The sequence below is a fragment of the Carassius gibelio genome, chromosome B19, assembly GCF_023724105.1.
Source record: "Carassius gibelio isolate Cgi1373 ecotype wild population from Czech Republic chromosome B19, carGib1.2-hapl.c, whole genome shotgun sequence".
NCBI classification, from domain to species: Eukaryota; Metazoa; Chordata; class Actinopteri; order Cypriniformes; family Cyprinidae; genus Carassius; species Carassius gibelio.
In genome coordinates this window covers 28,965,495-28,990,253 of record NC_068414.1, presented here as the reverse complement: position 1 = coordinate 28,990,253, position 24,759 = coordinate 28,965,495, and the positions used below count along the sequence as shown (strand labels likewise).

The 24,759-nt window shown below is 35.5% G+C and overlaps 2 protein-coding genes across 9 annotated transcripts; one reads left to right on the top strand and one right to left on the bottom strand.

The window, feature by feature from the left end:
- Positions 1-172: 172 nt before the first annotated feature.
- Positions 173-24,686, top strand: LOC127978854 (pre-B-cell leukemia transcription factor-interacting protein 1). 7 transcript variants are annotated; one of them, XM_052583808.1, is made up of 11 exons: positions 173-264; positions 17,246-17,337; positions 17,436-17,520; positions 18,194-18,270; positions 18,672-19,281; positions 20,007-20,240; positions 20,437-20,460; positions 21,641-21,672; positions 21,766-21,828; positions 22,029-22,206; positions 23,272-24,686. In XM_052583808.1, exons 1-11 carry the CDS (start codon positions 261-263, stop codon positions 24,171-24,173), a joined length of 2,301 nt encoding a protein of 766 aa, XP_052439768.1. In that variant the 5' UTR covers positions 173-260; the 3' UTR covers positions 24,174-24,686. The 7 variants fall into 7 exon arrangements, with proteins under 7 accessions (XP_052439768.1, XP_052439762.1, XP_052439763.1 ...); XM_052583802.1 differs by having other exon boundaries at positions 22,005-22,206; XM_052583803.1 differs by having other exon boundaries at positions 18,194-18,288.
- LOC127978855 (LIX1-like protein) lies at positions 266-8,150 on the bottom strand. 2 transcript variants are annotated; one of them, XM_052583809.1, is made up of 7 exons: positions 7,947-8,150; positions 7,461-7,842; positions 5,570-5,733; positions 5,224-5,364; positions 4,195-4,290; positions 4,037-4,114; positions 266-3,108 (listed from the first exon to the last, which is right to left on the bottom strand). In XM_052583809.1, the coding sequence occupies exons 1-7, from the start codon at positions 8,103-8,105 to the stop codon at positions 2,854-2,856; spliced, it is 1,275 nt and encodes a 424-aa protein (XP_052439769.1). In that variant the 5' UTR covers positions 8,106-8,150; the 3' UTR covers positions 266-2,853. The 2 variants fall into 2 exon arrangements, with proteins under 2 accessions (XP_052439769.1, XP_052439770.1); XM_052583810.1 differs by having other exon boundaries at positions 7,461-8,148.
- Positions 24,687-24,759: the final 73 nt, after the last annotated feature.

The following is a 24,759-nucleotide window of genomic DNA, read 5'->3' as shown; positions in this document are numbered from 1 at the left end:
TTGCTTTTAATACACCAATATAGCACAACACTCATGTTTCCCAGATTTCTGTATTGTATTATAAACACACATATATACAAATATTTATAAGGGTCCTTATATAACTGGACACCTAAGTTGCTAGATTTCAAAATAAAAGACCTGGCTCAATAAAAGTCTCTTCTAACGGCTACATGTATTTACTGCAACGTTTGAAGCGGTTAAGCTTTTCTAAAAAAAATATATATATATATTAACCTTCATGGACCACAGCCTGTGAAATGGGTAAGTTTTAAATTGCTTTATTGATTTGTAAAGAATATAAACCAACAAAACACTGGCTACGCATCAAAATCGTATAAAACATGAAAAATGGTAGACTACAAAACAAATAGAGAATGTATAAAATGTGTTCACATGCACTGATTCAATTTCACTACCTTAAGTATAATTTGAAAAATAATTTTGGTAAACAAGAGTGTAAAAAACACAGGGAAAAGACCCAACAAATTGTATAAAATTATATGCAATGTATATGCAATGCAGTTTACATTTCAATACACATTTCAGTGGTATATGATGTAGTCATGTGACAAAGTACAAACAAATTACATTGAGAGAACACTCAGAAATTCTTTTCAGAAATGTGGAAATTACACTGAAAAAGAAATATTAATATAACTTCAAATTGTACTTTTAGTAACGGGCCTCATTCACAAAATGTTGTTTGTCATTTCACAAAATACATGGTCTAAAATGAATAAATAATTTGTTGGGATCTTGCACATTATGGAAAATTTAAAGAAAGGGGCTTTAGGTTTCAGTGATAGCTGCATTTTTACAATAAACTTTGTGTGTGCATAGTTTAACTACACTTTGTTTCTTCTTATGTCATGTAAAGAATTGTAATACAGTCTGTCTATATTACCATTTTTATAATACCAGCCTATAAGCTTTGAGGGCTTTAAATGAATAATTAAGACAGTTCTGCAGTTAAACTATGATGTCTACTGTACTACTACAATGGAAAACCAATAACAACAATTAGCCCTTAATAGTACATTTTCAGATTTGTCTGGCTAATGACAATCATTGATGTTTCTCACCATGCACATCCTACATTAAGCATCATTGTGATGTTAGTATCAAGATTTAGCAGCTTGTCTTTTCAAATTAAGTTTAAGGAGAAAGCAGCGACACTTTCTCCTGATCTAAAATGATCTGAAAGATAACTGAGGGGTGACATAACACTGTAGCCCCTAATACTGAAACAAATGGCTGGGATAAAACATTAACAATCAAGTTTACATCACTTCACTTAGTAACATCAGTTATAATAGCTATTCATGATGATGGAATAAGAAGTGATTACATTTTAAAATATTTGATTGTATATTTGATTTCAACTAATTTATAAGCATAGTACAGGCTATAAGGACCATTTTGAGTTGGGAGACCAACAAGTGTCTATAAGACGCAATATATGGTTTTATTTCCTGTTGCACTGAATCAAGCAACCTATTGCAAAGCATTGCTCATCTTGAAGTTAGTTCTCTCAAAAATGCTAATTTGCTAAGAATTTAATAACTCCCCAATTATCCGAGATGTAGAAGTGTTTATTTCTTCATCAGAACAGATTTGGAGAAATGTAGCATTACATCACTTGCTCACCAATGTAAGCTGTGCTTGATTTGTGCATATTTCTCTCCTGATTCAGACGGGATGACTTTTGCACTGAAGAGACACCAAAATGTAGATTATTTGTGGATTATTATGATGCTTTTATCAGCTCTTTGGACTCTTTCTGATGGCACCCATTCACTGCAGAGGCTCCACTGGTGAGCAAGTGATGTAATGCTAAATTTTCCAAATCTGTTCTGATATAGAAACAAAGTCATCTAATTTGTACATTATCAGCAAATTTTTTTTTTGGGGTGAACTATTCCATTAACACACATCCAATTTGCCCTTGTATGCATATATGCTAATAAGTGTTCACAAAAGCTTTCAGAAAGGAGGTAGAAATTAAATGTTGCCTTGAGCATGAAAATCAAAATCACAAAAGTAACAGAAGGTATTATAATGAGGGCACGGACTCCGTTTTCCTATGCAAGAAGAAGGCAGGAGGAAATTGCCTTGCTATGCTTCCTGTGCCAGGATTTCACACCAGTGACAGTGTGTAAGAAAATCTGACCTTCTGTATTTTGAAAACATTGTGAGGTTGCTTCCGTAGCAAACATTTATGCTAAGGCAATTGGCTCTTGAGGAAAAGTTTAGTTCATTTAAAAGTACTGTATAAATTGTGTGTTTACAAAGCAAAGGTTTGTATATTCTCAAAAGCACATGTGTAGCAAATAAATGAGCAAGGCTATCACGTGAATGTAAATGCAGACTATTGAAAACAACTGTATCACTGTGATCAATCTGGAGCTATAAAAATGACTTGACCTCACAATTGTATCTCCTAAGAAAAGCGAATAGGCAGTGATTTGGCGAATTAGCTAAAAAAAAAAGCAGCGCCCACATGTAATAGGATTCATGAGTAGTACAATGCAAAGAAGGCCTCAAAATGGATTTTCGCAACATATTAGGTCCATGTGCCAGTACAGTCAACCGATAACACTGGAGGATAATACTGGTATAGTAATAATAGCAATATAGCGCTTAATTCTCTTCAAGTTAAAAATGCCTTACATGTTCAGATCAAAAAGACAGAATGGTATAATTCATCATCATTTTTGTTTGTGGAATTATGCAGAATGCTGATTCTTTGACTCCTCCTCACACACAAACACAAGTTAAAAAAGACTGTTTTGAGTTTTGGAGTGCTATCTGGTACAATCATACGGTACGTCTGACACCTCTTCGTGTTCTTCAGCATGTGCAGGGCAGAGTGGTAGTGTTTGACCCACCTAGCTGCCCCACTGCCATTAGCAGAATGTCTTTCTTTTCTTTATAAAAGCGCAGCTCCCGTCCTGCCAGACGGGCCTCTTCCAGCTCGCGCTCGGTGGCGGCCATCTCTCGATTGATGGTACCGGATAAAACGTGTTCTCGACTGACCCAGTCAGCGGCCATTTGTGTACGCATATCATCGTCTAGCGCTCGGTGGGAGTAATGAGCAAGCACTTCCTGTTTACAAAAAAGGCTGATTGTTATACACACCACAGACAGGTCAGTGAAACATATTAATGGGCCAAATAAATATTTACAAGAAACTAACAAGGAATAATAAAATAAAATAAAAAAGATTTTATATATATATATATATATATATATATATATATATATATATATATATATATATATATATATATATATATATATATATATATATATATATATATATATATATATATCACACACATACAATGACTTTATTTTTGTGCCAAAATTCTATTATATTTTAGTTTTCTTTAAAATTTTTGCCAGTGTTATTTTACTACTATTGAGATACTGTTATAGTTATTTTATTAATATTTACAATTCATTTTAGTTAGGTTTCTTTTATGTCTATATTATTTTTATTAATTTTAATTTTAGTTTCAGTTATTACAGTATATCAAGTTAAACTAAATAAAAATGATAAATGTCACCTTGGAAACTAGCTTTTTTATTTTTGTATATTTTATGTATCTATTTGATCAAACTTAGATTTTTTTCCCCCAAGTAACTACTTGTTGCATTTTGCAGCAGCTCTCTGATCCTAAATCTGTCAGGATCAGTATAAAGTTTGGTAGACTTTCCTACATTTTACTTTTCATTACTTTCCTATCATTAGGACTAATAGCTTCTATGCTACTACTTTCTTTTTATTTCCCTGTGACTAGTCAGCCAAGTTTCTGAACTCAGAATAGCTGTTGTTGACATGTAAACGAGGTCGATGATGTCAGAATAGTTTTAATGAATGGTATTTTTGGAGTGAGGAGAAGGTTTTGAGATCTGAAAACCATGTTTTTACATAGTGAAGTAAACGGTTTTATTTCAAGAGATGAAGGTACATATCACTCCTCATCATATGACTCTTAAGTATTATTGAAAATAGTATATGTGTCTTTACCTGACGAGAGCATTGCCTTTCTCTCATGGCTTTCAGACTACCATTCCAATGGAGAAGCTGGAAAACGGTCATCAGTTCCTAAGAAAAAGTTTTAAAATTAAAATCCACAGTACAGTTACTCACAACTTTTCATATAGTCCAGTAAAGATCTCACTTACCTGGAACTCTAGCATAGATTTCCCCTTATTAGACTCTAACATGAACCGAAAAGCACCGATGCCTGTACTAGGGTTATCAGCTTCTTCTCGGTTTCCCTACAGGAAATACAAATGAGTAAAGGTCAAGAGAAATGAGTTCTTTCATTCAGCAAGGATTGCATTAGATTGATCAAAGTGACAGTAAAGTGACATTTATATTTTAACGATAGTTCACCAAAAAATGGAAATTCTGTCATTAATACTCACCCTCATGATGTTCAAAACCCGTAAGACCTTCGTAAAAGACCATGTGACATCAGGGGTTCAACCGTAATTTTACAAAGCTACAAGAATACTTTTTGTGCACAAAGAAAACAAAATTAATGACTTTTTCAACAATTATGTCTCCTCAACATCACCCTACAACGCCATTTTGGAGAGTATCACATATGTAAACAACGTATGCAACATATGTATGCAGATACGTTGTTTAAGTTCAGATTAAAAGCATAATCAATGTAAACCACATATAAGCGTACAGTGCTGCTGACAAAGAACAGCATACATTGTTTACGTGTGCAATACCAAGGGTTACGCAAAGTAGATGCATTGTTGAATAAAGTCGTTATTTTTATTTCCTTTGCGCACAAAGTATTCTCGTAGCTTTGTAAAATTACGGTTGAACCCCTGATGTCACATGGATTGTTTTAGCGATCTCCTTGCTACGTTTCTGAGCCTTGATTGTGTAAGGATCCTTGCTGTCTATGGGAGGGTCAGAGTGCTCTCGGAATGCATCAAAAATATCTTAATTTGTGTCTGAAGATGAACGAAGGTCTTTTGGGTTTGGAAGGACATGAGGATGAATAATTAATGAAAGAATCTTCATTTTTTGGCGAACCATCCCTTTAAAAGCTCCAGTGCTCATTCATTATAACTGCATGGTGTTCCCCAGAAGAAATAAAAGAGTACATGAAGCAAGAACTTTAATCTTTGGGTGAATGATCTCTTTAGCTGGAACAAAAATCCTCTCCAAAAACTGTGAGAACTCACATTAAAAGAGGCTAGAGCCTCGCACACACTCTTCTCTATGAACTCATCTGTGATGCGTCGAGATGGATGCTCATTGAAAACAGAATTCATTAGGGCAATTTTGGCCGCGCTTCGTCTTGCTTCAGCTTTGGTCGGGCAGAACTGAAAAGATGAAAGATGCTATTTAACCACACTGTAATCGAATCCTGAAGATGCTCGCAGAATTATTTTCCAAGAGATCCTCAAGAGAAAACATTAGGCAGAAAATGTGCAGACACAGACGGCAACCAAAACACAATTATTTATTGCTGAAGATCTGAGGTTCAAAGACAAATGAATTGGAATATGTGAAGAGAATATTGCTTGCCTGAAAACTCCCAAAGCAACTTCCCCCGGGGAGACTGACGTAGCAGACATAAGGGGGGTTATTAGATGGGACCATCTCATAGACAACAAGAGCCCCGTTCCTCAGGTCAGCACCTCGTGACTGCTTCATCTGCCAGAACTCCTGCAAGGCCTCCACAACATTCACTGTGGGAAAAAGCCCATCAGATCACAGTATACAACACCATTCTAGTTTATTTTAAGACTCCCGAGTTCAAATGTGGCTTGAAACAGCAGCAGTCACATTTCACATATCATCAAACACCTGTTATCGTGCACTAATTCTTCAGTTTGGCTAATTGTATTCAAATTGAAGAAACTTAAATTGTCTGTCTGGTGTTTTTAATATGCCTAAAGAGAGTTCACCCAAAAAGTTCACTCATTTACTCACTGTCAAGTTGTTCCAAACCTGACAGTGGCTACTGGCAACTGCTCGGTTCAAAATATCTTATTATGTGTTCAACAGAAGAAAGCAGCCCATAAAAGTTTTGGAACAATTTGATGAACAGTACTTTTACAAAACAAGTTCATAAATTAATCTATCACCATGACCGTGTCAGTAAACAATGAAAAGCACATGCTCATTGAATGGCTGTTTTAAAGGAAGCTTGTTGTTGTGGAATTGCTTGGATACAAGTTTCTAACAGGAAATAAAGGGTGGTGTATTTGGACAGGAGTAATGTGAAAATCATCACACTCAAGCTCATATATATAAAGCTTACACTAAGCTTCTTGGAGGATGCATTCAGACGGTTTGAGGTGTCTAGGAGCTAGATTAAAACACTTAGCCTGCCTCTAAAGAACACTGGCAACAGTCTATCCAACAATAATCCATTTAATGTAATTAGGTCAGCATGTCATGTGGCTCAATCTAAGTGCTGGGATCGAACGTTTAAACACACCTACGGTGCTGAAAAATATGGTATAGTTAGGAGAAAATGTCTGGGTAATATATTGAAAATCAAAAGAAGACAATATATTCCAGGAAAAGTAAACTTTTATTTATTTTTATTTAATTGTTTTGCTCCGTGACATTTTCATATCAATTAAGCATACTGCCTTTCCTAATAATTGTTCGTGATGACTCTCATCTTATTAAAATTAAAATAATAAATTTACATTTAAATTAATTTAAATAATAAAATATAATTTATATTAAATGCTAACAATATTAATGGTTCTAAAATATAGGCTTTATACAAAATGTTTTTTTTTTTTTGTAATGAAATGAGATTCCAAACAGTTACTGCTGAGACACCGCCAGGTGACGCGAGGTTATGTTTTATGAATTTGTAAGAAGTACTCATTTCTGAATGTGTTTGCTTGAAATATATTGTATGTGGGTCAATCATGTGGCACATTTCTTCCCCAGATCTAGTCTATTAAATAATTAAAAAATGCATTAAAAATGCAATTCATACAGAGGATTAGAATCTATTCTATGATTGTCAAGTTTTTAATTTCTGAATTAAAAATCTTATTTTGCAGCACTTAAAGTCAATGCACACACACATATAGATAGATAGATAGATTATTATTTTTAAGAAAGGGTCAATTTAATTCCTTTCAAATTAATTAGCCCCAAGAAAACTTATTGATATTCATTATTCAAAAACTAATTTGTGAAAATAAAGATTTGTGCATTTGAAATTTTATGGTAATTGTTATGTTTAAACTACTTATTAAACACTGCCATTTTGATAGTTATTAAATAAAATAAAAAATATTAAATTTAATATAAGAACCAATCTGAATACATTTCTAATCACTTTTTACATTTACGATTTAATTATTTAAAAAAAAAAACATGTTGTTGTTTATCATAGACTCTAATGCTCTCATGTGCAAAACATGTCCATGTTCACCCCACGTACCCCTGCCGTATCCTTGCGTGTGTTTGGCAAAGCTCCGGACCACCGCGTCCACTGCCTCTCTCAGAACCGCGGGGTTGCTAGGATTGGACAGACCCAGACCCGCAGACATGTCCACCGAACCGAACCCGCTGCCCATGATACCGGACCCGAGGCTGTGGAGCTGAAGGGGCGGCGGTGGTGGCGGCGGCCCCGGGGAGGCAGACACCGAGACGTGGGAACCCTGAGCCGAGGAAAGAGTGCCGGTTACACCGGGCCGCAGGGACCGGAGAGTCCCGGTCGCGCTCGCTCCGTATCCGATACCGGGCTGTAAGCGCTGATGGCGAAGAGACTCCATTGTCTCGAAAAGTGATGCAAAAGAAACCAACACAAAGGGAACGATTGCCTGAAACGATTGCAAAGCCGATTAAAGATGCATATGACAAACAAAAAAAGTGTTTCTCGAAGGTATGAGCTTTGTTAAGTTGATTGGGCAAAAATATTATTTACTGTTTGGGGCGTAAAACAGCCATAGGGAGGAAAAAGGAGCAGCATACGCTTGTGTTTGTTTGACCAATAGATGGATTCACGCTGTGTGACGTGGCACGTCCGGACAAACCTTCCCAATCCCAAATGCACAAATCTCTGTAACCAAATCAGTCTAAACATCGCCGTTTTCAAATAGCTGCTGTACGGTTATGCATATTTGTGTAGCCTAAAGCACACTTTACAAATCTCACACGACCAAAGATACTTATATAGAAAATTAGAGCAATTTAGTACAACTAGCTAGTAGCTACTAAACAAGACAAGTAAAATGGTAGGCTACTTCTCAGCACAATAAACCACAGATGAATAGATGAAAAACATTTTTTTAATTAATATCACCAAATTTGTTTCAGCTGATTATTCACAGCATATAAAGATTTTTTTTAGGCGTACTACACGTTTTGTAAAAAGTTGTTTGAATATGAAAATGCTGCACATCAAATTAAAAATGCCACACAAAAAAAGACCTTCCATAATAAAAAATAATCAACATTTTGATGTCTCATAAAGTGGTCATTGTTTTTATAGAAATAAAGAGTTGCACTTTTTCTAGAGTTCAGAATAGCATAAGCATTCGATGAAGAGAATTGTTTCATTTTGTTGAACCAGATGGGATTTGAATCAGGGTATCTTCCGTCCATTTCAAATCCGTTTCAAATGAAAAAACAGAAAACGAAAGACTCAAGAGGATTCAAGTGAGAGAACATGAATTAAATAACGAGAAATGGAAAAATGGCTCGTTTATTCGTTATTCCATCTAGGTTAACAAATGGAAAATGAGTTTTTGACTTCATTTCTCATTTTGTCGTTTTGGGTTTAAAAAACGGCTTATGGCTTCAATATTTCAATCGCACTTGTGGGCGGAGCTGAAACGCTCCTTTCATCTGATTGGTCGGATCGCTCCGCCTTCAACTCGATCTTACATTCTTTCAGAATAAGAGTCTTATAAGAGTAGTGTCTGAAACCACCGCTCACTGTTAATTAACATAATATTTGAGTCAGATGTTGCTGCGCACATAATTCGTGCTGCTGTGACTTGCAAGTCACGCCTTTAAATTATTTCTAGGTTATAGTATTGTATGAATATTGTCCCACTGTAAATACAGTGCAAATAGTTTTGTCTCCTTGGATAAAAGTGAAGAGGAAATAAAAATCAATAATAGACTGAACAGTTCCATGTTAATATGTCTGTAACATTTACCACTCTCATCTTTTAAGTCAAAAGGCACTAGGTAGGTGTGTGTGACATTAATAATTAATTGGGAAAATTACTATAGTTAAATTTATGAAATATATTAGTAATATTCGTTTTATTACATACTAAATTGAATGGTTTTTCTTTTAGTCTTCTTTGTTGGCCTTGAGAAAGCCAACATATATTTGAACATTATTATCATTTATTATGAGAGTAATTGACAACGACTAAAATTTTAATGTTTCACCAAATTTCCTTCTCAAAAAATCCTAGTGACTTTCATTATCTGAGCAATGAAGGTCTTACACTTAATGTCCACTAGAGGGGGAGACAGGATTTCTATTTACGTAAAATGGCAAATAAATACATTAATTTCATGTGTACTACCATGAATATGCCATATCTGTGTACACGAATAAACTTCACACTTCAAGCTGTACTTTAAAACTTCCCATTCTGGCTTTTTCAACCTACCTCCAAATGTATTTTAATATATTTTTTATTCACACTGGTTTATTCATTTAATGTTTGTCCATCTAGAACTTTTATTTTTCATGAGCTGTACATTTTAAGATGTACTCAGTGTTGATAAATCACATGCACTGAATGTAAATGCTAATGTCAGGACTCTCAGTCCTCCTCTTGGATGGCCAGTGTCCTGCAAAGTTTAGCTACCCCAAATAAACACACCTAAGCTAAGCAAGGTCTTCAGGATCAGTAGCAATGTCCAAGCAAGTGTGTTGGAACTGAACTCTGCAGAACATGGTTCTCCCGGTTCAGGACTGAGTTTTAAATCTATAAATGAATTTGTACAGTTGGGTGTCTGCATGCAGAGGTGTACTTCAGTAAGTACAATGTAAACTGTAATCTATAAAGACAAATCTTCAGATAAGCATTAAGGCCACTGCCTTGAGGTCTCCATCCATTGGTCAAAACAGACCTCGCACCCCACCACACTCCTGCTAGCTGTCAACATTAATTGCGGCTGGTGCCAAATAAAAATTATTATGTATCCCTTGTGCATTGTTCAAATTCACTACCCTTTCGAATTGTTCGGGATGAAAACATCCACTCAATTAAACTGCTATAAAAATGTATCAGATAAAAAAAAAAATTCAATATTTTTTTTTTGCATAAATCTATTAATCAACCTCAGTCCTGATCCAAACTACCAAATGTTTTTTAAAAAAATTCAAGATTTTAACTCTTTAATTGCCAAGTTCATAAATGATGTCACTGATTTGGGGGGAAAAAACTAACAAAATGTCTTATTTTCAATATAAAAGTATTGTGGCTGGATTTTTTTTTTATCACAGTCTTGGGCATGTCAAAGATTAGTAACAACATTGGCTTTGATGCATTTTTAGTTTTTGTGCAGCATTAGATTTATTTTTTTTTTTCCCTAATTTACTGTTGGTGGCTGTTTTTTGCTCCATTGACTTCCATTATAATGACACTTTGAATTGCAAAGCCATGACACAAAATCATGCATTCTTGATTGTTTGTGGCTTTCCCTTTTGGGAAGAGGTAAAAATTTTTATTTTTACAGTTGATCACTAGGTGGGACCATCAACCCTTTAGATAGGCCTGTGCATAAAAAAGCTTAGTTTCTGACTTGTATATGAAGCCTCATCCCGAACATAACAAAAGGGCAGTGAATTTGCCCACAGTGTACTGTTGATTTTTGAAACTTTCCAAGCATTTTCACCAAAAATCATTCCATTAGCTGAAACAGAGAAAGTTGTGGCCAAAATAAGGCTCAACTTCTAGTGGACGAAAACGTCCCCAACAACGCATATGGGGTATTATGTAACAGCAAGTCATTTGTGCAAGTACATTTGACTTGCAGTTTTCCAAAACATAATCATTTTTATTTGGCACCACCTGCAGTAGTTAATGTTGTTTTCTATTATACAGTTATCATTTGGCTAAGGTATACCCCCCTACCACACCATCTATCACTGAAGAACCTGTGTTACACAGATATGGCATATTCATGGTAATGTTTTTATTTGTCATTTAAACTTATGTAAATAGAAATCCTGTCTCCCCCTCTAGTGGACATTAAGTGTAAGACCTTCATTGCTCAGATAATGAAAGTCACTTGGATTTTTTGAGAAGGAAAAAGTCTGACCAGTTACAGCAACGAGTCAAACTAGTCTGAAGATCTGAGCTGAATTTGGTGAAACAATAAAATTTTAGTCGTTGTCAAGGCCAACAAAGAAGACTAAAAGAGAAACATCATTCAATTTTGTCTGTAATAAAACTAATAATTCTAATTTATTTAATAAATTTAACTATATTAATTTCCACAATTAATTATTAATGTCACACACACCTACCTAGTGCCATTAGACTTAAAAGATGAGAGTGGTAAATGTTACAGACATATTATCATGGAAATGTTCAGTCTATTATTGATTTTTATTTCCACTTCACTTTTATCCCAGGAGACAGAACTATTTGCACTGTATTTACAGTGGGACAATATTCATACAATACTATAACCTAGAAATAATTTAAAGGGGTGACTTGCAAGTCGCAACAACGCGAATTATGTGTCTACATCTGGTTTCAGATATTGCTCTTGTAAGACTCTTATTCTGAAAGACTGAGGAGCCCGAGTAGAAGGCGGATCGATCCGACCAATCAGATGAAAGAAGCGTTTCAGCTCCGCCCACAAGTGCGAATGAAATATTGAAGCCATAAGCCGTTTTTTAAACCCAAAACGACAAAATGAGAAATCAAGTCAAAAACTCATTTTCCGTTTGTTAACCTAGATGGAATAACGAATAAACGAGCCATTTTTCCATTTCTCGTTATTTAATTCATGTTATCTCACTTGAATCCTCTTGAGTTTTTCGTTTTCTGTTTTTTAATTTGAAACGGATTTGGAATGGACGGAAGATACCCTGATTGATTTGGATATGCGTTTTAATGCTCCATAAATATATATATATATATAATATGTGTGTGTGTGTGTACTGTTTTATATATATATAGGCAGGCAAAAAGAATAAATAAATGTTCACCATTTTGAGAAAACTGCCTTTTAAGATATGTATTTTAACTAAAATGTAAAGAAGCAAATGGATGCAATAGGCTAGATGTGTAATAAAATAAACACTTAATGTTTTTTTCTACTTGTCTGAAGAAACACATGTTATGAAAGCAAAATAGCTTAAAATCTTAAAAAATATATTTCATGTGTGCACAAAAAAAGGGGAAAAGGGTGTTTTTGCCTAGTGTCTTGAACCCTATGCAACAACAGCTACAGCATATCAGATATTCAGCTGTTGAGTTACAGTTACAAAACGTGCCATGATAATAATATGTTATTATTGTTTCGTCAAGTATTTTGGAGGAATGGAGTTGGAGGAGTGACCTATAAATTAATAATTTGTTTTTGATTATTATAGTTGTTAAATGACAACTCTGGCATCGATTAAATCAGCGTGTTCTCTCTCTTTCTAATTTGATGTATATTATACATGTTTATACATGTATAATTTACAACCTCTGTGACAATAGCACTCTTTGTACTTAATGTAAATTTGCACTGACCATGTTTATGTGATCCATTAAAAATGAGTCAGTTGCTTCCTCCTAATCTTTTATGTTTTTCTGTTTAAGCCTGTGAGTGTGTTGCCATTTTTACTTCAATTCCCCTTGGAGCACTACTGATGAAAATTTGTGTTGAGCTGAAGTCTCAAGGGTGATCATATGTCTACCATCTCCTTCTGCATGGTTTATAACAAGCCGCTCTCTGCTGTCAAAGAAGTAAGATTGAAATATAAAACTGGCAAGAGCTCTGGAAAGTTCACTGAAAGTATGCACAAAGAAACGGCACAAAGCACTTGAAATGAGCTGCACCGATTACTCATCGTTCTGTGGTTCCTCGGTGATCCAGTTGCCTGCATAGAAAAAGTTCCCTCTGTAATGGCAGCAGAACATTCTGGAAGTCTTATGATCACCATATGCAAAAAAGGAGAAGGCCTGGCTGAAAGCTGCTGTTATGAATAGAAGATTCAGACATAGTACAATATATAGAACAAAGAATACAATATTAATGTTTTTGACAGTAGTGACCCCAAAAATTATTCAGACACTTTAGCTACACCTAAAATTTGTATTTATTAGATTATTAGTTTATAGTTTAATTTTTAGGCAAAATATCAAGTGGCATTTGTGTTGAAAACAAATGATGCTACCCTTTGCTTATACTGCAACTATAATTTTTTGTATCATTTTGCAATAAATAGTCTATTTATAAATATTTTATATATCATTGATTGTCTCTTGTAGGTACTTCTGCTACATATGAAGCTTTGAAACATTTGTGACTTGCCTCATGCACATCATGCTCTCGTTTCGAACCTTTCTGCTCAGACACCGCCAGGTGACGCAAGGTTATGTTTTATGAATTTGTAAGAAGTACTCTCACAAATCCTACCCTTCGCTGCTGATGGCATTGATTTGGTAAAGCCATGAACAGTGTCAAATATTTTAACTGCTCTTGGTTTAGTTTTATAATTCTGGTTATTTATTTATTATAATCCATACATATTAATAAAAGTACACAGATTTTACAGACCCTTCATATTTAATGGTATTAAATTATAAGTAAATTACATTTAATACTAAAACTTTTGTGAAATTTTTGTCTTCGTCGCATTTGCAACTTCTTGAATTGTTATATATATGCTTGGAAATAGCGAGTGTGTTTTGTGAAGCAACTTGTTTAACCTGGTAACTGTCGGTTCCACTTTTTGAGCATAGACCTGAAAATGACATTTCCATTTACAAATGTAAAAAATACCATTTACAAAAATGACATTTCCATTTAATTACAAATAATAAATACATTATTTGCCCAGAGCTGCTTTCGTGTACAACAGTGAGCGCAAGGCAAGCGTAAATTAAAGTTATGATTGTTTTGAATATGGATATTTTTCTTACAAAAATGCATCGATTCGCAAACCAACCCCCACCCCCCACCCCCCACCGGAGCCGTGTGAGATGGATGGCCACTTTTTATTTAACTTCTTTCGGACTGATCCATGCAACACCTGCTGAGTGCCATTAAACAGCTTGAAAGATATATATATATAACTCCAACTGGATTCATACCAGAACTAATTGTGGAACTATTCAATATTAGGCGTTTTTGCACGACAGGAACTAGGTGTGATTTTTAGTACAGATACTCTGGACAGGGTCTAACCAGCACAGCTGGTACTAACCATGATTTAAGTAGACACTGATTGGCCAGACGCGTTCAAAAACGGCCTCACCTGGCATGATTTAAAACGCTGTGTAACACACTGTAAACATTGTCAACTTATTTTGCAAGTGAGATGGACAGCGATAAATATACGGATGCTGAAGTGCAAATGTAGCAAATGTAACACTGCCAGTTGCCGTTGGAGATTCCTTTTTTCCGTTCTTTCAATCGCTTTATTTATGCGTCCACATTCCATGTCCATTATTGTGAAACCCGGGCCGCAAGACACAACAAAAATACAGCTCAGATCAAAGTGTCCTTCGTCCTCCTGTTGTTAACATTTATTCTTCTTTGTTAACGTTGTTGAACGCCGCGTACAAATGACATCGCTTTTGGGTGAACTAACCCTTTAAATATGAAACATATACAGAGCTATATTTCTGCTGTTCCTTAAGTGCCACCTGCAGTCAGACAGTGGATTCACAATTTCATCCAGCCAGTCTGTAGTTTTTGCTCAAACCAATGCAAATGTCAAGACCGATTTTAGGTAGGCTACTGTTGTAAATTTTAACTGGTGGAAAACAAAGCTGTGCGTTCTCAAAAAATCTAAACTATTATCATACGGTCTCTATAATTATTACCAGAGCAGATAAAATCATTCATTAATTTGACTTGTATCCTTTTTCTTTAAAATGGTTTAAAATCTGAAATTAAGGTTTATTATTATTAACATATTTATAGTGACCCAACCAACATTTTTTCCCCCGGTTAAAAACCAGTCATTGTTGTTAATGTAATTATTTTAATGTTCCTGCTGTTGTTTAATTTAGCTTATTAAAAATGTAACAACCTACTTTGGGTGGTAGTTAAATTATTTTTTCAAGGGTCCCCTGGAAACAAGTTTGAGAACCACTGGATTAAAGTTTATGTGAAGCCTATGTTTGTTTGTTTTTGTTTTTTTGTTTTTTTGCTTCCTTTTATATAATACAGCAATGTTTTATACATATCTGTTTGCTTTAGCTATGTGCAAATTATTCTACAAAAGAACATGTTGCAACACAAGAGCGATGTTTATTTAGACCAGTCCAGCTGTAACAGTCAGACATTCGGGAAGTCCCAACAGATTTAGCTCTAGTTGTGTAGACGTGTCATTAGACTGCTGGAGGAGAACATGTCTTGTCCCTATATATAGGGAGTTAATGCATGTTGTGGGGAGTCTTTACCTTCCCTCAAGTTAAGATAAGACAGCACTTCACGTTCAGATTGTCACTTTCACCTGCCTTTGTCAGTCACGGCTGAAATGGGCTGTCTGTATGCGCGACACGACGCTTTATTCCCATTGGCTGTTTAGTGTTTAAGCGGAACGCTATCAGCGTCCCATTGGAGAGGAACCCGAATTTCCCGAAGTTGCGAAGTTCGCGAGACGGATCGCGCGTGGTGAAATTAAACGTTAGCAGACGTGCGCAATTCATCTGAGGCCGTTTTAAGCACGGTAAGCGTTTTATGTAACAGCATCCGTTTATATAATCTGAAACTAGTATATAAGGATTCTTATTTCATGCGGAAGAGGGTTGTGTTCATTCTGCATGGCGTGTGGTGTTGCTGAACGCTGTATTGGCTACAGTACACAATGTAAATACGCAGCCTACGATGTGCATCACCATTATGACAGCGCTTTACAGAATCAAATCTGTCTATTTTAATGCAATAACTGATAGGCCAGGAATGCAGCGAGGCCGTCCGACCATTTTTGGTCACATTTGTGGCTTTATAGACTACAGCAGCCTCTTGTGTATTGTTCGTGGCTTGTGTTTGCCTATTGTTATGTAATGGCTATAATCATTATCTCGAGTCGTTGATTTACAAAGGTAATGTCTAATTGAATAAATAAGGTAAACCGTGCGCCAGTGTGGATTATGTAATAATTGTGTAGTTTGGTTGACTGATTCTGGAGGAATGCAACGAAAAACCTGTACAAATTATGTTTATGCATTTATATGCATTGTTGTTTTGTGAACCTGTTTATTTCAAGATATATTTACCTATGCGTGGGGTTTAGGCATCCTCCATTTTCTCACAAAATGTGTTTTTCCCTGATTGTCAAATACAAACACATTGTGAAATATGCAATAGAAATACTGACAAATCTAGCATTCGCTTGAATGAATGAATGAATGAATGAATGAACTGAGACTATAGTCCAACTACGTATGCAATTGTTACCACAGTAAGATTGAAAATCTTACAATGTTGACTAAATGAATTTTTTTCACACATGTATTACAACAGCCTTTAGTAGTCATTTTGTGTTTTAAATGCTTCACATGTTGCTTGCAACACTTAAAATGAGGGAAGTGACAGATCTGTGAAAAGGCAGAGACAAAGTTTTGAAGCCTTAGACAATTCTGTCAGGATTTCGTTGTAATGTTTCTTTGAAATATGCTTATTTATGTGTTTCTTTAATTGAATGTATGTTTTAATCAATATGAATTATTGAGTTATTAGTCTGAAGACAGGTGGGTTTAGGGATAATTGAGAATGCAGTGTCCTTAGAACAAAAAGACAATCTACTAAAATGGCATATTTGTGGTAATTGATCCTCACTGGTTAATTTCAAAGTGTAAATATGTTAAAGTTATGGGATCTGTTGACCGCGTTAGTATAATATCTAAATCAGTACAATCAGTTGCATAGTGTAGGTGGAATTATGAAATCAATGCAATACTTGCAACAATATTAACTTATGCTATAATTTATTCTGGTGAATGTCATGGCCTGTGCAAAACAGTAGACAATGGTAATAAATCAATCTTTCTGCATGTGGTTATCTTCATTATAAAGGTGCTGTGCAGAGCCACAAGAGGGCCATGTCTGATAACAGCACCGGCAGCACTGGGTCATCCAGTAATAGCTGGACTCTGCTCTCTCCAGAGGTTTGCATAACATATTATCAAAATGCTTGTGTTAGTGATATTGTCTGATTTTGTATGAATGAATGAATCAGATGTAGTGATGTGCACTTGATTTTTAGGAGGCTGCTGCTGACCCTACTGCACCAGTGGATGATGGGACAGAGAGTATTGGAGATGCACCCAGTCTTTCAGAAGAAATAGCAGGTTATAAACCTAATTGCTCCTTAATACTTCTTTTGAATTAGTAGTAAGGATCAGTATTATTTTGGGAATTGGGAAAAAAGTAAAATAAATGTTTTTTTTTTTTTTTAAAGAAGTTAATATTTTTATCCAGCAAGAACACATTAAATTGACGAAAAGTGATTTTAAAAATTAAATATTTATTTGAAAATCAGTTCCACATAAATATTGTTAATTTGAACTTTGAACTACTTTAGCAAGTGTCATGATTTTCACAAAAATAAAGTGCAGCAAAAATGTTTTCAACATTATATAATTGGATTTTTTTTTCCTTGAGCACAAGATCAACATATTATAATTATTTCTGGAGGATCATGTGACATTGAAGTCTGGAATAATGACTGCTGAAAATTCAGCTTTGACATCACAAGAATAAACTATATTATAACAAAATCTTAAAATAGGAAATAGTTATTTTTAAAGTTGTATTAATAATACTGTTTTACTGGTAAAAGAAATACATCCTTGGTTGACCATAAAAGACATAAAAACTTGTAAAAATTGTAGCAACCCAAAACCTTTGAACTGTAGTGCTTATTGATGTGCTGCTTATAGGATCTGTTGAATGAAACGACATCATCTCTATAGTTGTAACACCTTTTGTAGATTTTGTTACGTGAAACTGTGTTTATTTCAGGAAGCTCTTTGGAGGTGAGGTCACTTGACCCCGAAACGCCAATGGTGGAGAGTGTTTTGTCCGAGGTGGGTCACCAGGTCAGTGCTTCACCAACGGTATGTAAAGCGCATGACGTTCAGCTATCATTCTATATCACAGTATTTGTTTTGTACACTTTTTTCACATTGTGCATAAGTATGACTTGGTCTTTAAATTCAACCTGATTCTGAATATTGCTATTTTGAAAGTGATTAAGTCTGTTTCGTTTGTTCAGATGTCCGTTCATGCATGTAAAAGAAAAAAAAAAATCTGAATCAAATTGTAACTACAATTTCCATGTAAATATTTGAAACAGGTTTTAAACTTCTTTTTCTCTGTTTATCTACTAATCCTACTGAAAGTGGTGTCTGTTATCTGAATTTGAAGTTCAGATTGACTTTTTCTTGATACTTAATGCTAAACCTAAAAGACTAACAATTGTTTGTTGTCTGATGTCCAGATTTGCCAGGAAACATCTCCAGATTTCTTTGAGGAAGTGGCAGCATCTGGTCATCCTGATGTTGAGCTTGATCCTGAGATCCATGCTCCTGTCATCCATGACACAATCACCAGTTCTCCCCCTGACAGTGACCTTCTGGGTGCTGTTCCCTTCAGCATCACTACAGAATCAGCCTTTCAGTTTTCAGAGGAGTCGGTCCTTGATGAAGCCACTGAAGAGGAAGTTGCTGATATCTCCCCTGGCCAGCATGTTCCAGTCCAAGAAAGCCCCGCCCCTGGACCAGTGCCCAAAATCACCTCCAGTCCCAAACCATTCAGAGAAATTATCTCTTCTCCAGATGTCCCTGTGAGCCCCATCCCTGAAATCAGTGATTCTTATACAGTCCCTGTGCTTGATATTCATGCTGATGTACATCCTGCACCTGAAACCCCGCCTCTGGCCCCGCCCTCTGAGACTGATACAGGTTTTGGTTCTACAATAGAAAGCCACGCCCCTGACAGCCCTTACCCTGAAACCATTGGTTCAGTTGAAACTGAGGAGGAGGAGGCTACCTTTGAGAAAGAAGACATCGAGCTGCCAGAGAAATTCCCAGATGTTATCAGAGAGCCAGGTATGATGTTCAAAAAAGGTTTATTAAGCATCATATGTTCCAGAAAATCTTTTTTCAGCCTATAAATTTATTTTCATTATATTTACCCGTTGTGTTGTTTTATATGTATACACATGCACGCACACACACACACACACGCACACAGTTTGTATGTGTGTGCGTGTAAGTAAAACAACCAGAGTATGTATTTTAAATAAATATTATTAACAAATATTAAATGTATCTCTAAATATACACAAATATATTGTATAAAATTTGTATAATTAGTATAAAATGTTTGTTTTACTGTTTGTTTTTGTGTAAGCATGTCTCTCTCCATTATAATTAGTGTTTGTGTATAAATAGATGCACATTATAAATATAATGATATATCATGATTATGATGTGTATTTGTGTGTGTGTGTGTGTGTTTGTGTGTGTGTGTGTGTGTGTGTGTTACAATTCTGACTGTATACAAAATATTGAAAATTGTATTGAAAATAAATTCTATAAATATTGATTTATATATAATGTATTTATAATATAGAATGTAAAATAATGCATTATTATTTAGCTTTATGCATTGCAATAATGAATTTTACTGAGGTTGAGAAATGTTACAGTGTTTTAATATAGTAAACATGATGTAGAGTTTTTTCCTACCACCATTATGTATATTTCTACCCAGTTTCTACACCATATTACTGCTTATCTCGTTTCTCCTTATTTTTTTCTATAATGTTCAGAATCTCTTGGTGCTGAACTTCCAGCGGGCATCTCGGCAGAAGATGATGGTCTGAGGCTCCGACATGTGCAACCTGCCGTATTGTTGAAGCGAAGCTCAGATGAGGAGGAAGAGGAAGAGGAAGAGGAAGAATTCAATCTGCCAGCGAGGAAAGAAGAGAAACGAGCTTTCTCTTTGAATCAGCTGATAGTGGGAGCTTTGGTCCTGCTCTGTGTTGGATCATTCTTTTTCTCCGGTGAGTTTTTTTGTGACATTGATTCGAATCTAAAAAGTCACACACTCTGTAATTGGTCCTATAAAACAGATGGCAAATGACATCACACACAACACTGGTTGGGCATAATTCATATTTAGCCGATGGTTATGAGGACTTGAGAAAGATCATTAGTTTTCCATTTTCAGTGGTTGCATTCATGTTGTTATGCCTCCAGGTTCTGTGGTTGACCTGTCTGATGGTAGGTGCCTAGTTTGAGCTAGGTGGCAGTGTGTGCTTGTGCTTGAGCTGTAGATAGGAGTTGCCCTCCAGTGCTGATGATAGAGTTTGTTCCCATCACATATTCAAACATTAACAAATGAGTAAGGAAAAAAGCTACATTTACCTGAGGGCAGCCTCTTATCATCAGCCTGTATCTTCACTGCGGATGCACTACTTTACCAAGGGGCTTATCAGCTGGTTGCTTCTACATTTCCCTTTTAAAGTTGAAGTGTATCATTTCTGGGTCACATTTTGTCAAACACTCTTCCAGTGCTCAAACATGCAGGGAGCTTCCCAAACTTACACTTTTGTTCAGGCCACTCAAACAAACAGACTTCAGTTTGGTGCGACTTGGGACAAGAAATGACACACTTCATCTTTTTTGTTGTTGTTTAGTTTCAGTAGTAGCTGCCTCACCCTGAAACGGCTTAATCCTGAGATTCAGCTGACATGAAGCTGTTTGTAAAGAATGCCAGGGTTACGAAATCTGAAATAAACTTTGGTGTAATTAAGAATTTTCTTTTATTTTTTTTTTTAAAGATGTTTAGTTTTTATTTGATTTAAAAAATACTGTAATAACGGTAATATTGTAAAATATTATTATTTAATAGTTTACATATTATTATAATTATAAAATGGTGTAATTTTAAAACTTATATTTTTTTATATTTAAAAATGTATTCCTGTGATAGCAAAGCTGAATTTTCAGCATCATTACTCCAGTCTTCAGAGTCACATAATCCTTCAGGAATATGCTGACTTGGTGCTTAAGAAACATTTCTTATTATTGTCATTGTTAAAGCGTTGTGCTGCTTTATATTTTTGTGATTTAAAAAATCTGGATTGTTTGAATAGAAAGTTAAAAAGATCAGCATTTGAAATGGAAATCTTTTGCCACATTATAAACACCTTTATGGTCGCTTTTGATTAATGAATGCATCCTTGCACAATACATGTATTAATTTCTTTCTTAAAAAAATAAAATAAAATAAGCATCTTAATGACCCCAAACTTTTCAGTGTGTCTACAGAAACTCGAGAAATGTGTGGCTGCTGTTGCATAAACTACACTGACCTTTACTTGCAGTTTTTGACACTAACAGTTTTGTAATTGTCCATAAAATCCCAAAGAAGATTAAAAATACATTTTCTCTCCTGCAGGTGATTTTGATGGCACAGAATTGAGTGACCAGGTTTGTGCATTGCTTTATTTTTTTGACTTAGCTCTGTTTCATTATTGACATTTACAAGTTCATTTCTCCTCTGACTTGTGTCTCTGTTTCTAGGAACTTCTTGATAAACTTGCTCAAGAGAACAAACAAATAAATATATTAGAGGCTCAGATTGAGGTTAGTACACAGTTCCTCTATTCTCTAACTTTCACCATATGACATAAGGAAATCTCATTGCATTATAGTGAATTCATATAAATGTTGCCACTTTTTCTATGTGAATGCAGTTTTCCCATTAAATGGCCTCTATAGCACATTTGAGAAAATGATATGTTCAAATGTTGAACTCTTAGGATATGGTCTTTGTCACTGATCAGTCACAGAAAGAGGAGTTGGACCGGGCTCTGAAAATGGCGGCAGATATGCATAGCACGGAGAAGGGAGCTCTGGAAAATGAGAACACTAAACTGAAAGAACAACTGTCTGATCTGCCTGGTTTAAAAGAAGAACTACAGATGCTGAGAGCTAGAGTTGCTGAGCTCACAAAGCTTACCGGTATGATGAGAGAGTGGGAGTGGCACATGAACAGTATTTGAATTTTAAAACTCTGCATCTAGATTTGGATGTATTTGGATAGGCTATTTAACAGCCAAAAGATTGAACAAGATTAGAATGATGTTGTTAGCTTTTTTGTTAGCTTTTACCCTATAGTTCAAAAGATTGTGGTCAGTAAAACATATTTTTTAAAAAAGTAAATGAATGCTTTGAGCAATGAATGCTTTGATAATGAAAGCAAGGACACTAAAGAGACACTAAGGACATCTATAATGGTACTAATTATTTACATTAAAATAAATGCATTTATTTTGATTTTTATATTAATCAAAGGATACTGAAAAATATGATTTTACAAAAATATTTAAAAAAAGTGAAGCTGATTTCAGCACCAAATCCGCATATAAGAATGATTTCTGAAGGATCATGTGAAGCTAAATACTGGACTAATGATTCTGACAAATTCAGATTTAACAACACTTTATTTATTTTTTTACATTTGTAAAAAAAATTAAAAAAAATACAGTTTTTACTGTATTACTGATAAAATAAATGCAGCCCTGGTGAGCATGATATTTTTTCAAAAACAATTAAAAAACAATCTCGGCAATCTATTTTTTGAATGGTAGTGTATGTTTATACCCACAATAAACATTACTAATTTACCTATATTTAATTGTGATTGCTAATGGCTTTTATTTTAACATTTAGATTACCTTTCTGTCATATAACCCTGACTGGAAGTTTATCTATAAAATATATATTTTTTTAATAATTTAATAAAAATGCAATTTTGTAAATGTAATCTTAAAAATGTAATTTTAAGCAAATTTCAAAATAAGTGCCTTTTATCATATATCCCCCGTTTTCTCACTGCACATAATAATATAGTGCTTCCTGGATTTACTTGTAGTAAAAATGTGAATTATTAGTTTTACTGTTATGTTTAGACAAGATAATATGGAGTTTTTATAATTAAACCATTTTCTTTTTACAACCCTACATCAGTTAAAATGTGGAATAATATTTAGGGAGTGTATTCTACTATTTATTTTCCTCCTTCAGTTCAAGAAGACCTTCCACAGCAGCTCCCCGACTCTGGCCCGCCTTCCACTGGTGAGTCTAGTCCAGAAGGAACTGAGAAACACTGGGATAAAAAAGATGAACTCAAGCGTCAGAAAACTCTTTTGGAGGAAAGCCGGAAGAGGCTGGAGGGAATGAAGAAACAGGGTTTGAGGGAGAGCTTGGTGGAGATGCAGAAGAGACTCTCAAAACAGGTGGATCAGCTGGGCAAGCAGGAAGAGAGGAAGAGGAAACACCAAGAGCACAAAGGGGAGAAGAAGGAATGGGGCAGAAAGAAAGAACATGACAGTCACTGGAAGAAGGATGAGATGGAAAGGGGAAAAGAGTGGAAGCATGGTAAGGGCAAACAGAAAGACCATCTCAAGAAGTACACAGAAGAGTGGGACCAGAAGAGAGATGAGAGAAGGCACGAGAGAGAAAGGAGACAGAAGGAAAGACCTTGGAAGGCCAAACCATCCAAGCATCATCACCACCACCACCATGAGCAGGTAGACTTCTGGAAACACCAAGAAGAGAAGCTCAGGAGGAACCGACGTCCTGCCGAAGGCTGCCATGGCACATCCAACTGCGCTGATGCAGAGGGACTTGTTCCAGTAAAGCTAGTAGAGTTTCAGGACCTTCTCGAGGTCTACCTAAACAAAATAGATGGTGTTCCACAGGAAAGCAAGGAGTCTCTCAGTCGCCTCACCGCTCAGTTCTTCAGCGGCGGTGTTTTTGCCCATGATAGAATGCTCTTCAGCGAGTTTGCCGAGGATGTTGCAGATATCCTGGAAGATCTGGTAGATGGTTTAGAAGACAAACAGCATGAGAACGATTCCCTGGAAGAAGAGGTGGAGGAGTTCGAAAAAGAGGCTCTGCTTCAGTTTGCCGCCCCTTTGGCATAATTGGTGTTGCCTCCCAACACAGAAACTTGGTTGAATGGATTGAAAAATACACAAAGAAAAGGAAAGCAAAAAGAAACAATCTTACCTGTTACTTGCCTCCGTCTTCACGGACTGTAGATGTAGTTTAATGCCTTGTGTGTGAGGAGTTTTCTTGTCATTAGTGAAGTCCCAGATGTGCGTTGGGTGTTATGTTGTATGCTACCTCCGTTAGTCCTGTTCTTCAACGCCAAACCCTTTGACTCTTGCTTGCTGTGTAAAGTGTCAGTCATCTTAAGTGTTGCCACATGAGTGAAACTGCTTCACTTGTAGATGGATCAATCATTTAGTACATAATGAGTTGTGAACGAGATTAACACTAAACTGGATAAGTGCAATGAGATTGCTGGAGAATGTCCCTTTATAGTTGTCTGAATGGCAAAAATGTACTTTAAAAACGATGTAGAATGTCTCAACTTTCCAGCAAATTCTTTTTATTTAATTTTTATTATTAAAACCCTGGTTTCTTTGCACCTACCCTATGATTTTGCTTACTAAGCTGGTGTCTATAAACAGCTTTTTTTTTAAAGGGGTCATATGATGTGATTTC

Coding starts and splice junctions, on each gene's coding strand:
- LOC127978855 (XM_052583809.1), bottom strand. CDS start 8,105: ATGTTTAGACTGATTTGGTTACAGAGATTTGTGCATTTGGGATTGGGA. Junction 7,843..7,946: donor GCTGTTTTACGCCCCAAACA/GTAAATAATATT, acceptor CAATCGTTTCAG/GCAATCGTTCCCTTTGTGTT. Junction 4,291..5,223: donor AGGCTCTAGCCTCTTTTAAT/GTGAGTTCTCAC, acceptor TATTTCCTGTAG/GGAAACCGAGAAGAAGCTGA.
- LOC127978854 (XM_052583801.1), top strand. Junction 21,673..21,765: donor GCACAGAATTGAGTGACCAG/GTTTGTGCATTG, acceptor CTCTGTTTCTAG/GAACTTCTTGATAAACTTGC. Junction 21,829..22,004: donor TATTAGAGGCTCAGATTGAG/GTTAGTACACAG, acceptor TTGAACTCTTAG/GATATGGTCTTTGTCACTGA.